General features: G+C 41.2%; 1 protein-coding gene across 1 annotated transcript in view; it reads right to left on the bottom strand.

Annotated features, from left to right (window-relative positions):
* Positions 1 to 2722: 2722 nt before the first annotated feature.
* LOC306659009 (uncharacterized protein) overlaps positions 2723 to 15090 on the bottom strand; it is a gene marked incomplete at its 5' end in the record, with an annotated part of 41726 nt that continues 29358 nt past the window's right edge. Inside the window, 3 exons of the mRNA XM_079136262.1 lie at positions 2723 to 10036; positions 11922 to 12446; positions 12635 to 12697. Coding sequence (XP_078992388.1) covers positions 9887 to 10036; positions 11922 to 12446; positions 12635 to 12697 — 738 coding nt within the window. The 3' untranslated portion in view covers positions 2723 to 9886. The remainder of the gene's footprint in view (positions 10037 to 11921; positions 12447 to 12634; positions 12698 to 15090) is intronic.

Below are 15090 nucleotides of genomic sequence, written 5' to 3'. Positions count from 1 at the left end.
AAAGTTGTTTTCAATATATTTTTCTTTTAGAATCCCAAATTCAATTCCTCAATGTTCTGAAAAAATTAAACAGTACCTCAGTCTTCTACAAGTGAATCATCTGCATCTAGAAAATTATTTCTACTGAGTTTATATTTTAATACAAGACTCTTCTAGGGTTGTCTTGTGGCCCACAGCAAATGACACATTTGAAGTTCTTGGTACATGAAAGATTAAGGCCTATATTTTCTCTAATCAATTATAATAAATCTCACCTCTCCAATTTTAGTATAGAAACAAAATTTTTTTTAGAAAAAGGGTTTTGGGACTTTATTTTTTAAATGTCTTGAGGTATAACTGGTGTACAAAAAGTTGTACGTATTTAATATGTATACTTTGTACATATTTAATGTATATATCTTGATCTTGGATGTATACAAATATCTATGAATCCATCCTCACAATTGATGTACTAAACATATTACCTTCAAGTTACCACCTGCTGTCTTTGTTTTATTCTCCATTAGTAGGAATGAATTACACATATAAGTCAATGTAATGCTAAATCCTTTTGATAACACCATAAATAATTGATGTCTTAACTTGAGAAGAAGAAACAACTTTTCAATTCAATGAGGCAGTGAATTAGATTATTATTTAGCATTGTGACAATTTGGTGAGTTAATTTATCAGCTGACTAACTTGTCAATTGCAAACCAATGAAACTCCATGTTTGTAGGTGTTAGAAGCCCCTCTTCTCAAATCAGAGTATTTGTTTCAAATCTAATTCTGAAAGATTAATAATGTTCAGAATCTTGTGCTCTGAAGTGTGTTTAATTTAGTAACTTAATGTGTAAGTCACTTCCCACAGTCAATTCTGTTTGGGAATGTCTTCAAGATACACCTTTACCTAGAAAACTGTGACATGCTGGAGACCACATCAAAAAACTAATTTGTACTTCCTCTAATGTGCCTCAACTACTAAAGGCAAACTTATAATTTAAAAGGAAAGAGAAAAATCTTTCACTTGGAATGAAGAAAATTGAGAAAGTTCAATAAGTAACAGTCCAACCTGAAAGCCATGTCTATTGCCAGCCTGGTTTCTTCACTTATGGTCTAATTTTCAAATGTTCGTTCATTGAAAATTGTGTCAATAAGGGAAATTACATCCTACTCCATAATTAGCAGTTATGGGTTACATTATTCCTCAAATACAGATTGAAAAATAGAAATAGGTTTCCTCTAGAATTCTGATAAATTCATGACTCAATTTCTTACAAGATGTGGCTTGTGCATTTTAATGTGTGTGCTGATCTGTATCGAACTCAGGCTTTTAATGGGGTAACCACATTCATACAGTCCTTCTTTCTACCATTGTATCTTTGGTGTCTTAGAAATAAATGTTATGTGTATGCATATAACCAATAATTTTCAAATCAGTGGCCTTGGCATCAACACATTTAGAATCAAGAGAGAAAAAGTAAGATGGGTGGAGGAAGAAACAGCTGGAATGTTGCCAGACAACTTTAGCCCACCCCACAAGAAGCTATGAGATCAAATGGTGCACAAGGTTCGTCCTGCCATGTACCAGGGCCAGGCCTTTTTACCCTCACCATGGTCAGTCATTGTATGTGGGCTGCCCAGGAGGCCGACAGGCTGCCCCCGGCAGCACTCCCTGCAGCTGGGGCGACAAGCCTTGAAGGGGGATCTGGATGGCACATCTCCATGTCCACCATGCATGTGTCACAACCCAATTATTGGGATGCACAGTAGCAGACTTTGGCACTTGACATTTAAGTCAAAATGACTGTTTACACAGAAGCAAAAATCCAATCTCTATTCCCCAAGGTCAGCATCTTTCATCTTTTCCAGGAAGCTGTGTGAGGCCCAGTCTTCAGAATGGGCAACGCCTGTGCATTTCCATAATGCCCTGAGCATGCCTCATTGATTGTACGGAACACACACACAGGGCTCCTGCTCGGAAGGGCCCAGCTCTTGGCTGAATGCCTTGTCGCCATCTTGAAAGTCTCAATTTTTAAAGGACCTCACATTTTCATTTTGCACTGGGACCTGTAAATTAGGTAACCTATCTTAAGTATAAGTATTTGTGGATCTGTTTCCTCATTAAACCAAGTTTCTGAGGATTTGAACCACCTTTTCATTTTTTAACCTACATCTTCTAGTGAAATTTCTGTCACATTGTGACAATAAAAATGTTTACTCATTCGAGAATAGTGCGTCTAGATTTCATAATTCTGAATTTTAACAAATAGCCTGGGGTAACCTGTCTCTGCCACTCACTAGCAACATAAGGTGACAAAGAATTTATTCTCCAAAGTGGGACACTTAAGAGTGAAAGGGAAGTGCCACTTGCCCCAAACAAGGTGCCAGGGCAATAAACTGGGACCATCCTGGACAAACTGGGATATGGTCACTCTGCAGCCATGTAGCCTTAGTTACATGTTTGGGCAAGTTTCTACCATAATGAACCTCAGCTTCTTCATTTGTAAAATGAATCTTCTTCCTGTCCTTGCACACTTCATCTGATTGAGATGATTGATGGATCAGAAGCATACAGGGAAAATAAGAATGAAACCCAGAGATATAGACACTGACCAGGAACAGGAAGAAGGTCTCTTTTCCACCAAGAGGTAAATAAGATAGGAGTGCATTTTTCTTTTATATCTTATAATTTAAAGATTCTAAAGAACAATATCACTAATTAAAAATCCTGATGCCAAAAAAAAAAAAAGATAGGAGTGGATGAAGGCAGTTTGTAATCTGTAGAAGGTACATTTGAGGAGGTCCTCTGATAACGCAAACTAAACTATTCTTACTTGACAGGCACACAGGAGAAGTGCAAGCTCTGGATCTGGCCCACCTGGATCCACATACTGGCTTCTCTATGCACTGGCTGCTTGGGTCTGAACCTAAGTTCTACTCCATGCTAACTGTATGCCCTTGAAATTGGGAAGCACACTATCCTTTCCCCCTGTAATATTAGGATAGGTATAGTAATTTTTCTTAGAAGACACTTGCGATGGTAAAGTATCAGATACTTTACAGCAGTGCTGTTCAAAGCATGGTCTTTGGGTTAGTAGTGCCAGCCCGTGAAGGGTCTACAGCTAGGTCCACAATAAGTACGAGACATTCAAGAAAGTGTTCAGAAACTTTTATAGCCTTTTGACATCACCAGGACTCCAAACTCATGATCTGTGAATTCTTTTTGCTGAGCAGGCCAGAGACCAGACTGTATCGAACTTGAACCATGAGGCTCACGTGGACCCAACTACACATTAGCCATGCGAGGTAGAACTATCCATGTGCAATAGATTTAAAATAATATAAGTTAAAAATGTACTTAACTCCAGTTAGTTGAGAAGCACTGCTTTAAAACAAAGCCCGGTACATGGTTAGATCTCAAAAAACACTAGATCTTTAGAAATCCAAGGGAGAATTATACCATGATCTTTACATTTAAAATTAGACCACATAGGCTTTCAAAGTGTTCTTCAAGATAATAGCAATATTTTTAAATAACATTAAAGAGTTAAAATGCTGTTCAATGTTAATTAGGGACTTTTTAGGTCTAAGAAACTATATACTATGCCTATGTGTATACCAATTAGATACCTGAATCAACAGTATCTTGATGTTGAAAGTATCTTTTAAAAGGGATTTATGTTCAGGCCATTGATTTTCCTTTAAAAACAGAGAATGTAAATCAACAGTTTTACTTTTCAAATCTAAAGTTGTAAGGAAAACAACCTCATGTTTTTAAAAACTAAACTAGCAGATACGTTGAAGACCACAAGAATTGTGTTTATTTTAATTTAGAACTTAGAAGTAACATTAATAAAAGGGATGACAAGTCCTGGTCCCACGAGGCCAGCATCTATGCTGCAAGCCCCAACTTGCCTAACAGGTCAACATGTGGAATTATATGCCTTTTCAAGATAGGCCAAAATCAAGACTGAGATGCACTAAAAATATTGAACAGAAAGCTTCTGTTGGAAAGTTCTGACTAAATCTGTCTTTCACTCAGCAGCCATCTTCATAAAACTAGTCAAATCACAATTATACATCACAATAGCTGGAAGACTCAGGTATTACAAAACACGGTTGGTCCAAAAGTTAATCCTTATTAATTTTGAGGGCATTATGTGAAAAACATTTTTAAAATTAAATTTTGCAGATTATATAAATCAAAATGAACCTCCAAGGAGTATTTTAAGTACAAAAGGAACAACAGACAAGATTAAAGATCTTTAAAACTCTCCAGCTGATAACAATGAATTAAAAATAATCCATGAGTCCATATTGATTCTAATAAGATCTAGAGAGGAGACAGACAGGTAGATAGGTAAGAAGATAGACAGATGGAAGGATGGATGGACCAGTGGGAAAGTCTTTGCAACAGAATGCCAACTAATTAATTGGCCGAAAAGGTACCTCGTTGACGCCCTCATTGTCATAAATAATTTCAACAAAATTCAACACTGGTTGTTAAACAATACAGTGAACATTTGGGAGGGAATGGTGCCTGTGCACAGATGGAAAGCATCTTTCCATATTAATAAGAGGAAGATTATATCTTTTCCATTGTAAAATCTGGCAGACACCACCCTAACCAAGTGACTAGAACTAACATCACCAGTAATGCGACCAACTAACACTCATCTCTTGCTGTGGAAGGCAATGACGATGACAGGTCACTTCTGTGATATTTCTGCACCCCGCCCCCCCCCCAAAAAGCACAATCTGGATCAAATCTACAATTAAACTAATCCAAACTAAAGACATTCGGCAGAACAACTGGTCTGTACTCTAAAAATGTGACCATTAAAGGTTGAGGAACTGTTTCAGATAAAGTGAAAACTTAAAAGACAAGACAATGAAATGCATTGTGTGATCCTGTATTAAAAAAAAAAATACAGTAAGGCCAGTAGTGAGACAATTGGAGAAATTTTAATAAAAAATGTATAATTGATAGGCAAGTTTTATCAGTGCTGTACTTCCTGGTTTATCCCTTATAGCATGCAATGTAAGAAAACATTTTTATTCTTTGGAAACACACATTGATGTTGTTATGGTTTAGATGTGGTGTCCCCCAAAAGCTCACATGTGAGACAATGCAAGAAGGTTTGGAGGAGAAAGGAGCAGATCACAGCCCTAACCTAACCATTGAATTGGTCCCTGATGGGATTAACTGAGTGGTAACTGGAGGCAGGTGGGGTGTGGCTGGAGGAAGTGGTTCATTGGGGGTGTGGCTATGGGGCATCTATTTTGTATCTGGAGTGCTGAGACTCCTGCTTTCTGATCATCATGTGAGCTGCTTCTCTCTGCCACAAACTCTGCCATGATATTTAGCCTCACCTTGAACCCCAACGAATGGAGCTGGCTGTCTATAGTTGGAGATCTCTGAAACTGTGAGCCCCTGAATAAACCTGTTCTCTTCTACAATTGTGCTGGTTGGGTCCTTTAGTCACAGCGGCGAAAAAACTAAAACAGATGTACTTTGGGATAAAGGACCACGATGTCTGCAGCTCACTCTCAAATGTTTCAGCAAAAGTATATATGCACACATTTTTATATACATATGCATGCATGATACTGAATAAAAAGATTATCAAGAGAGAAAACAAATGTAGGAAACAATGTCAAGTGAGTGAACCCAGATGAAGGATCTATAAGAGTTTATGGTGTTACTATCCCCAATTTTCTATAGATTTAAAATTTATTTTAATAAGGTTAAAATTTATTTAAAATAAGGTTAAAAACAATTTCCACAGCTCAACCACTGAGTGAAGACTCCATATCTAGATAAACAAGAGTTGACTCTATCCTCTACAGAAATCATCAGACAAGTTTAATTTTATGAGTATGGTTTGCACAGCTCCCTCCAAGCTGAAGCACTCAAATCCAGCTTAAGGCAAAAGCATAGAAATATGCATACCTGTGCGGCATATGCATGTGGAGTCAAGTGCCCGTGCAGCACTGAGACCCAGGATGCAGGCAGATCCACAAGTGGCCACTCCCTCCATGAGTGGATGAATGAGCAGTCCTGGAAATCTGGCTCATCAGTGATTCTGCATTTGGCATCACTGTACTTTGAAAAGTCACATAATACTGTATCTCACCTGTGTGAAAAATAATTTTGTTAGCAGAGGGCACCTGGATGATGCTGTTCTCGTGATAACAGAGCTAAGTTAGGAGCGGATGCCCTGCATCTCTGCCAAAAGTTAAGCACAAAGCACTGCTAGTTGCTGCTCAGCTAAAGCCACGCAGATGATCCCAACTCTGTTCTAGTTAAAACTCATTTTATCCCAAGTTCTCTGTTTTCCTAACATATACGGCTATTTCAACCTGGAGTTGTGCCAGTCAAGTTTATTCCAGTATGAAATTTCTTAACATGCAAATAACAAACTCTTTTTCATCCCTTTTCTTAAAGACCTCGTTTAGCCCAGTTGCAGCCACTGCTAGTGGGTTTTATAAGAAAGCAACATCCATACTATGTTGCTACTTTTGAATGTAGTAACCAAGCCAGCACGCAAGCAAACAGGAGAGAGAAAAATAGGAACAACTTCCAAAAAAGTTCACTTTGGCAACTAAAACAGTATTGAGAAATAGGGATGGAGTTAACAAAACAGAGGTTAACATCTCTGGTTACTTAAGAGGTCTACTGAAATTTGAGTTTTATTTCTGCTAAATACTGTATTTCCAGTCTTCCTTATTTGTTGCTTTCTTAGCGAATAGAGTGAAAATGATGGAACAGTCCAATTTTCAAGGGATAAAACAAAATACTGTTGGGAAAAATACAGAAAAATTAGTGTCAAACAGGCTGGTTAAAGTGTGAATGATGCAACTTTCTAAAGTTTGGTCCTTACCCTGTTCCTACTTTTTGGCTCAAAAAATTCTCTTCTAGGGATCTACTTTAAGGATGCAACTATAAATACCAATGGTGACAAAATATACATTCAGAGATATTTTTGCAATGTTATATTATCCAAAGTAGAAAGAAGTTGAATTGCAAAGAGTCAAAAGTTGGCACGCTCATGCAATCAGGTATTATACAGTGAATAAAAGCATCTTTGCAAAGATAATTCAGTGATTGAGGTACTCATTAAGTGACAAGCTACCTCTAAGTATTTAACATTTTGTAAATATCGAACATTGTCTCCTAATTTTCTCTTGATAAACACGTAAAGCACATTTGCATCCTTAAAATTCCAAAATTAAACAATTAAAATGTTAAAAATTGTTACTTCTGAGCAGTATGAACATTGCTGATTTTAATTTTTATAGGCGTTTTGAATTCTCCAAATTACTACAATGAGCATGGGTTAATTATAAGGTCCAGGAAAATATGTAAAGAGAAGTTACAGTGCCTCTTTCAGTTAGGGTAAACTTGTAGGTCTTTATTTAAGAATAGTGTCTCATCCGTGTGTAGAGAACTTCAATATCTATGCCTCAGATACACCCTTGAGTACTGAATTCTACCGCCATCAGTTTTATATCAGAGTTTAAATTATCTTTCTAGTGTTGTTGTTATAAATAACTGTGTATCCAGTTCGAAAATCCTGTGTTGCCATTAAAGTCAGACCACATGAACCCTGGGTTTAGTAAAATGCTCTACATACTAACAAAAAAAAAAAAAAAAAATTTTTTTTTTTTTGCATGGCACTTTAAGGAGAGATATTCACTCATTTCTAAAATTTTGGAATCCTTTATATAAATACATAAATATCACCGCCAAAGTGTGGTGAATATAGCCTACTTTGTGTCCTTTCAACTTCCAAGTAGCCACAGGAATGGTGTGCTCCACATCAGATCTAGTCATTGTGAAAATGATGCTCCTCAATTGCACAATGGGGCCAGATTTGTTGCCACATGTCTTTGGGGAGGCACCTAAATTCAGTTATCAGGCAGACAGAAATGGTTAGGCAAATTTTCCTGAGAAATGTGGCGTTTCCCCAGATAGTAATAATGTTGGAGCTTCTGATCTACATGTGTGGGGGCAGAAATGCAGATGACAATTAGGAATATGAAACAGTAACTCATTTTGGTGGAATTTGGACTTTCAAGTCTTTCTCAAGCAGCTGGGCTGAGGGGTGAGGACTGTATCAACAAGCCAGCCCAGCCTCCAGGCTACCAGCCATGGAAGGAGGACGGACAGCTGTGTGTAGGTAGATTTTTTGAGATGATTATTTATTTATTGTATGAAGTCTTTATTTTTTAATTGTATATATTTATGGGGTATAGTATGACAATTCCTTCCGTGGATACAATATGTAATGATAAAATCAGGGTACTTAACATTTCCATCTCTAGTTATTGGTTCTCTTCCCTGTTTTTTCTTTATTGGTAAATAAATGTATATTTATAATTAGGCTGAGTTTAGATGATCCTAATTTCCTTGGCAACATTCAAAACATCATGATCAGGAGCCAGCTGAACATATATTTCTTTCTACAGTGTTGATCAGAGTGCTGACTTTGGCCATTTCGTGACTTAAGTTTCTTCTTCACTGCCTGTTTGACCTGGTGCTTGCTGGCCTTGACATCCGCAGTGCACACTGAGTGTGTCATTGTTTGGTCATCTTCACGGCAGACTCAGTGATCAGAGGGAACTTGAGGATGGCAGAGTGGTCAAGCCTGTTTCTCCTAGGGGTGCTCTTCCAGGGATATTTGGGCTGCCTTGGGATAGTGTCTTGGGCTGCCAGAAGATGGGTGACATGGAGATCTCCTTTCCTGTGGCTGTGGACACCTTTCAACACTGCCTCCTTGGCCTTCAGAGCTTTCAAAGCTTGGGCTTTGAGGGGCGGGAACTTCCTTCTTGACTTTGGTGCCATCTTAGTGAAAAGGCTGGTTCCCTTGTTTTCTCAGGTTTGTTCCCTCTTTCCCTAACGAGAACAGGACACCAACTTAATGGACTGCCTGGCTGTCGGTCATTGGAATGAAGATGGCATTATTAAATTATAATTGTAATTAGACATAATAGTGGGACTTATTCCATCATATTTATACGGGTACCTAACATTTTGATCAGTCTTGTTCCCTAGTACCTTTCCTTTCCCTCCTCTCCCCTGATCTACTTGCTCTAATCTACTGAAGATGGCATTTTTGAGAACAAGTCCTATATCAGGGTCAGGCTTGCCTGATAAGGAATCATTGCGTCCATTTCACCAGGGCCAGGAGCCTCTTCTTCTCCATGGTTTTTTTGGGCCAGCAGACCAGGTAGCTGCCTCATATTGTGATTTAAGAAGACTTAAATCACAATTAGTGATTAGAATATGTTTCTCACTAATGCTGTAGCAGCCAACTTTGGTCATTTTTTCAGGTCAATACTGTGTGCTTTTGAATTTCTTTTAAAAATAAGAGACTGAATTCTTATGAAGGTGTAAAACATGATGTGACCAATACTTCAACAAGAGTTCAGCAAGTGATTTCTCTCCAGCAGGATGAATGTAACACCTGGTCTTAGAGAGTGGGTGTTCTGATCCGTCAGGAAGGAAAGAACTCATCCTTGATAAACAGGGCAGAAACTTCACCAGCGAAGATAGTTCACCAACCAGAGTGAATAATAATATCAAATCACAATAAGGAAATGGCCAGTATCCTAAAAAAGATGAACACAGAAGCAACCGAATTTGACTTTACTATGTGCTGTCAAATATGCAAATTTAAGCACTATCCACCTGCCTGTCTTGTCTATTAAGCCAAATTATTCCTCAGGTCCACTCCAGATAAGTGGGTGGGAGGATCTTGAAGCATTTGACTTGGAGTTCCATCAGTTTGGGGAGAAGGAAATGTGAAGAAGCAGAGCTGCTTCATAAAGAGAGGTTTAACCCACCTTAGTGGTCAAGGGCATTTTTGAGGACAGCCAGGTCGCATTCATCAGAGCCTGGCTAAACATGGTGTCTGGACCATAATGGAAGAATAATCAGTGTTGGTTGAAAAAAATGAATGGCTTTCATACTGAATGTTAGTTGAACACGTTGAATTCTGTTTGTTCTTGAAGTTAATCCTCCTTTCAGGCAAACAACTGGGACCGGCATCTCAACATAAAAAAAAAAAAAAAAAAAAAATCAGATGCACATTAAACTTTTAGACAACTGATTAGAGACTATGCATTTACATGCTAACAGTGTTACCTTAGACGGATCCTTTCTTTCTGAGTTCCCTCTTTCTAAAGGAGGAAATGTCTACAACCTGCAGGGCCCAGCCTTAATATTTTCTGGCCCAGGGCAAGAATATGATTGGAAGCCCACAAATCACATGTCTAAATAAGTAAAGCTACAAACCAAGTTAATGAAGTATTGAATATGTGTTAGCCTCTCACTTTAATAACCCATCTTAACAACCTGGAAGATGTGATTCAAATTTAGAATTCTGGACTCTTTGGAGTTTCGTGCTGTAAAGTGGAAGTACGAGGGGAGCTGTCTCACACTTGTCCCACACCTGGAAAGATATGCCAGATGGCACAAGCAAGTTGGTCTTCTCCTCCCTCACTCACAGAAGGACCCACTCCTACTCAGGGCTATACACTCTGGCAGTGTTGCCAGGTGCTTTCGTCCTTGCCAGGGTAACATGTTCTCAAGCAGCCATTCTGAACAGGCCATACTTGGATCCTCTCCACCTGAAGATTTTATTAGGCTGGGTGTCTGGGACAGAGCTGAGAGCCTGCATTGCCACCCAGCTCCCCAGGGGATGCCGATGCTGCTGGCTTAAGGACGGACTTTGTTAGCCAGCACCAAGAAGGAATGGGTGCTAATGGGTGTGTTCTCCTGGCTCTCAGACAAGTCACCCTATTGGGACAAACAAGAACCAAGGAGAGCTAAAAGGGGGTTCTCTAAACGGTGGGACTCAGGCAGAGGTCACTTGCTTTGCTATTGGTGTGGTCCTGGACCCTTCTTGCCAGCATCTCATTGCATCAATGTGCTCTGTTCCCACACTGCTGGGCCCTAGTCCTTTCCCACCTTCAATACCCTTTCATCTCCCACCCGCTCTCTCCTAGTCAAGTTTTTCTTGGCTCCTGTCTCCACTGGCTTCCAACTCCCTGCCCCGCTCTTCTCTATGCCACAAAACAAATGTAAAATAACATTTCAAAAATATTAAGAACTAATGCTGATGAAATCATGGTTTTGTCTTCTTGGAACGGAAGCAGGCAGTAACAACAATCTTAAACACAGACTCCAGTGCTGGGCTATTTGTTTGTGGGGGGAAAAAACAAAAAAATCCTACCTGTTCACCCATGACCCGAAGTCAGGATTTTCAAACAGGAATGTTTGCTGGATTCAGGCTGACTGAGGTTTTTTTCCTCAAATCTTTATTTTGACGAGGCTATGAATGCTGCTATCTCATCGTCTAATGGAATCAAACGGGTTGCTAAAAATAAACCATGCAAGTTCTGATTACAAGTGGGGTACACCACCCGCCCCCGCCGCCCCCGTGCTGCGATGAAGCTTAATCCTTCAACTCACCCGGGCTCAAGTATTTGCACTGGTTTTGAGTTCTTTTCTTCTTTCCAAGGCCGTTTTTTCACTGTTTGCCCCAGTTATTTGAACAGGTGGCTGTGCACACCCTATGCTAATGTGAGGCTTTTGTCTGCTTTCAGATTGCTCAGGGACCTATTTCAGGGGGAAAGCTTTCTTGCTTGCTGAACTATTCACACCTGCTTTGAAAACCACCCCGTGTTGAACTAAAATTTCAAGCCAGCGACGTCCTCCTCTCCAACTGGGCACGCGTTCCTTCCTCCTTTGGCCCGCACCGACTAGCAGCCCCAGGGTCCGCGTTCCGTGCCTTGGGCCGTTTCCCGCCCCCGGTTCCGTCTAGAGGCAAGCGGGCCTCAGACGTCGCTCCTGAGAAGGTCTTGGCGGCGCCTCGCTGGATCTAGCGAATGGCGGGGTGCCGGTGGGCGCACGAGGTCTCGGGGGCACTCACCAGACCACAGCCGCCAGCCCGAGCCAAGCGCTCCGCTGACCCCTTTGTCCCCGGCACTTTCCGCCGGAGCTGGGTGCCGCGGGTAGGCGGGGGCGGGAAGGCGAGAGCGCGGGCGCGGGGTCGCGCTTGGCGCGCGATCACAGGCGGGCGCCCCGGGACGCTCGGCGCGCGCGCTCCTGGACGCAGATCACAGGCGCCCGCCCTTCGCCGCGGCCGGCGCGGGAGCCCGCCTGCTGCCTGGAACGCGATCACAGGCCGCGGCTCCGCGCCCCGGGGCCAGGGAGGGGGCGCGCCGGGCCCTTGGGGAGCGCGATCGCTGGCTCGTTCCCACGGGGAGGCCCAGGGCTTCTCCCCACTCTCCCGCAAGTGCGTCCTCCACCGGTGGGAAGGCGGCACGGAGAAGAGAGGAATCCGGGAGGCATTGCAGAGGGGCCCTGGGAGGGGCTGTGCAGACACACCCCGGGCTCGGCCACGTGGTAGCCACCTGACTGTGGACTCCCGGGGAGATACGGAGGACGGGCTTTTCTAGAGTTATAGACTTTGTTTGTTTTTAAGCATCTGAACCCTGTTAGTTCACTGACCGCAAGAAAATAAAGAACGAAGTGCACATGGAACAGGCGAGGCAAGCTTGGATGTAGTTTAAAGGATCCAACCCTGCCCACAAAAAGTGGGTATGAGGGTGCGCAGTTGTCTCCTGGCCCGCCACTCCCCACCTGTGCGCTGTAGGTGGGCTCCTGAGCTGCCTTCCGCACCTTAGCAGCACTCAGGCAGCCACACTGTGTGCATGCACACATGAACACAGGTCATCTTCGGAAACCGCAAGGGAGCACAACCATCCATATCCCATACACCCTCTCTGATCGTCCAGTGGCTTATCGTCCCTACAGGAGCCTGTGGAAGGCAGCAGCTGGTTCCCAGCCAGTGGGCAAAAGCCCAAAGAACCGTTGGAAGGCATTCCCTGGGTACGTATGCTCACCAAGCATGACCCGTAGCTTAAGCCAAACAGAATGGCTAGAAAACCCTGGTGTTGTTTTCCAAATTTATGTATGGCATGGGATTAATAAAATACAATTTCATTGTAAGACATTAATGAATTCAGGATAATTCTCCTTAAGAGACATTTACCCTTTCGGCAGAGCACGGGGTACAGCTGTAATGGTGCTGGTGGAGGGCATTTTGGTTGCTTCTCAACCCATCCACACCTTCTGTTATTAGTGGCAGCTACTTGGGATTGAATTGGTGGAAGTCAGTCAGTGGTTCACAAACCTGGCTGCCCATTACAATCACCTGGGACCTTTCAAACTCCCCTCCCACCCCCATTCAGTCTTGCCTAACTATTGAGTCAGAATCTCTGAAGTGAGTGGTGATGCTAATGTCCCAGTGGAGAGCCAACAGACCAATAATGAGAAGAATTTCATCCCGCTGCCACAGTGATTGGCTAAAGATTGGTCTAGCCTGAGCCCTAAGCCAGTCACATATTGGTGCAATGTCAGGGAAGCCACGTTGGAAACAAAAAAGAAAAGAAGCAAAAACAAGAAGTTGAAATGCACTGTGTATTGAAATAGTAAGGTGTTTCAGAAGCCAGGGACATAGAGGGTGTGCTATGGAAGGGTGACAGATGATGAGGCTAGAAGACAGGCCTAGAGTTTGTAATTAAGAATTCTAACTGGCACAGCATGTGACTTATCTTTTGAGGGAAAATAAAAGTAATTTTAAGGCTAAAATTGACATGATCAGATTTGATTTTTTTTTTTTTTTTTTTGAAAGGTGATCTTGGTGTTTCATTATACTGAATGAATCTAAGTGGAGAGAGATAAGGGACAGAAACTAATTAGGACAGCGATGCAGTGTGTTTAGGGACCAAATTTTGTGGGCATTGGGAAGTTAGAGAAAATTCCAGAAACTTAAAGGGCTGCCATGTCAATTGGACAAATGTGGTCTTGGAGAGAATTCTTACTTCAGCCTCTTCATTATAACTGGTATAACAGAGGAGAGACAAAAGAAGGGAAGAAAATAAATTAAAAATTTAAAGATGATTTTTCATGCATTTTTCCAAACCTTTTTTAAACCACAAAACAATGAAAATTTTTAACATATTGACACATTACCAGGAACTCATAATCATATGAATTTGGATTAGAGACCAAAAGTTGTCTCAGATTAAATGCACAAAATTATTAAAATTTGTTGTGCTTTTCAAAGTGGACTTATGAAGGCATATATTATGTCAAATAAATTTGCCTATTTTGTACTGATTTATTTATTTATTTATTTATTTTTTGAGGAGTCTTGCTATGCTGCCTAGTTGGTTTCAAATACCTAGTCTTAAAGGATCCTCATGCCTCAGCCTCCTAAGTAGCTGAAACTACAAGGGTGTACCACCTGCCCAGCTCTAAAATTCACCAATTTTAAATGTTCGGGTTGATAAATTTTAAAGTGTATACACGTCATGTGACCACTTCTGTAATCAAAATAGGTAATATTTCCATCATCACCAAAAGTTCCCTTATGCTCCTGTCAAGTCAATCTACTTCTTGTATCTCCAGCTCTTGGCAACCATTGATCAGGTATCTATCCTTACAGTGATGCTTTTCTCAGAATATTGTATAAAGGAATCAATTTGTAGTCTTTGGAGTCAGGTTTCTTTCACTTAAAATACTTTGGAAACGCATCCATGCTGTTGCATTTATCAATACTTAATTCTCTTCTGTGAACGAGTAGAGTCTTCTGTATGGATATATCACAAATGGTTTATCTCTTCACCATTGATGGACATTTGGTATGTGCAGTGACTGAAGATAAGTCCACATCCTAATCCCTGGAACCTGCGAATATTTCCTTATGTGGCAAAAGGTGTAACTGTTAAGGATCTTGAGAGGGAAAGCTTATCCTGACTTTTCTAAGTGAACCCCAAATGCCATCACGTATGTCTTTATAACAGAGAGGCAGGGGGAGATTAGGCATAGGTATATGGAGAAGAGGTAATGTCAAGATGGAGCAGAGAGACCCAGCCAGAAGTAAGGAATGCCAACAGCCACCGGAAGCTGCAGAAAGCAAGGAAGGATTCTCCCCTGCAACCTCCAGAAATGAAGGCCCTACCTACACCTTGATTGAACTTCTGCTCTCCAGAACTGTAGGAGAATATGTTTTTGTTGTCTTATGCAATTAA

Source organism: Sciurus vulgaris (genome assembly GCF_902686455.1).
Source record: "Sciurus vulgaris genome assembly, chromosome: 4".
NCBI classification, from domain to species: Eukaryota; Metazoa; Chordata; class Mammalia; order Rodentia; family Sciuridae; genus Sciurus; species Sciurus vulgaris.
The sequence above is the reverse complement of the archived record's forward strand: the minus strand, read 5'-3'. Positions and strand labels throughout refer to the sequence as shown.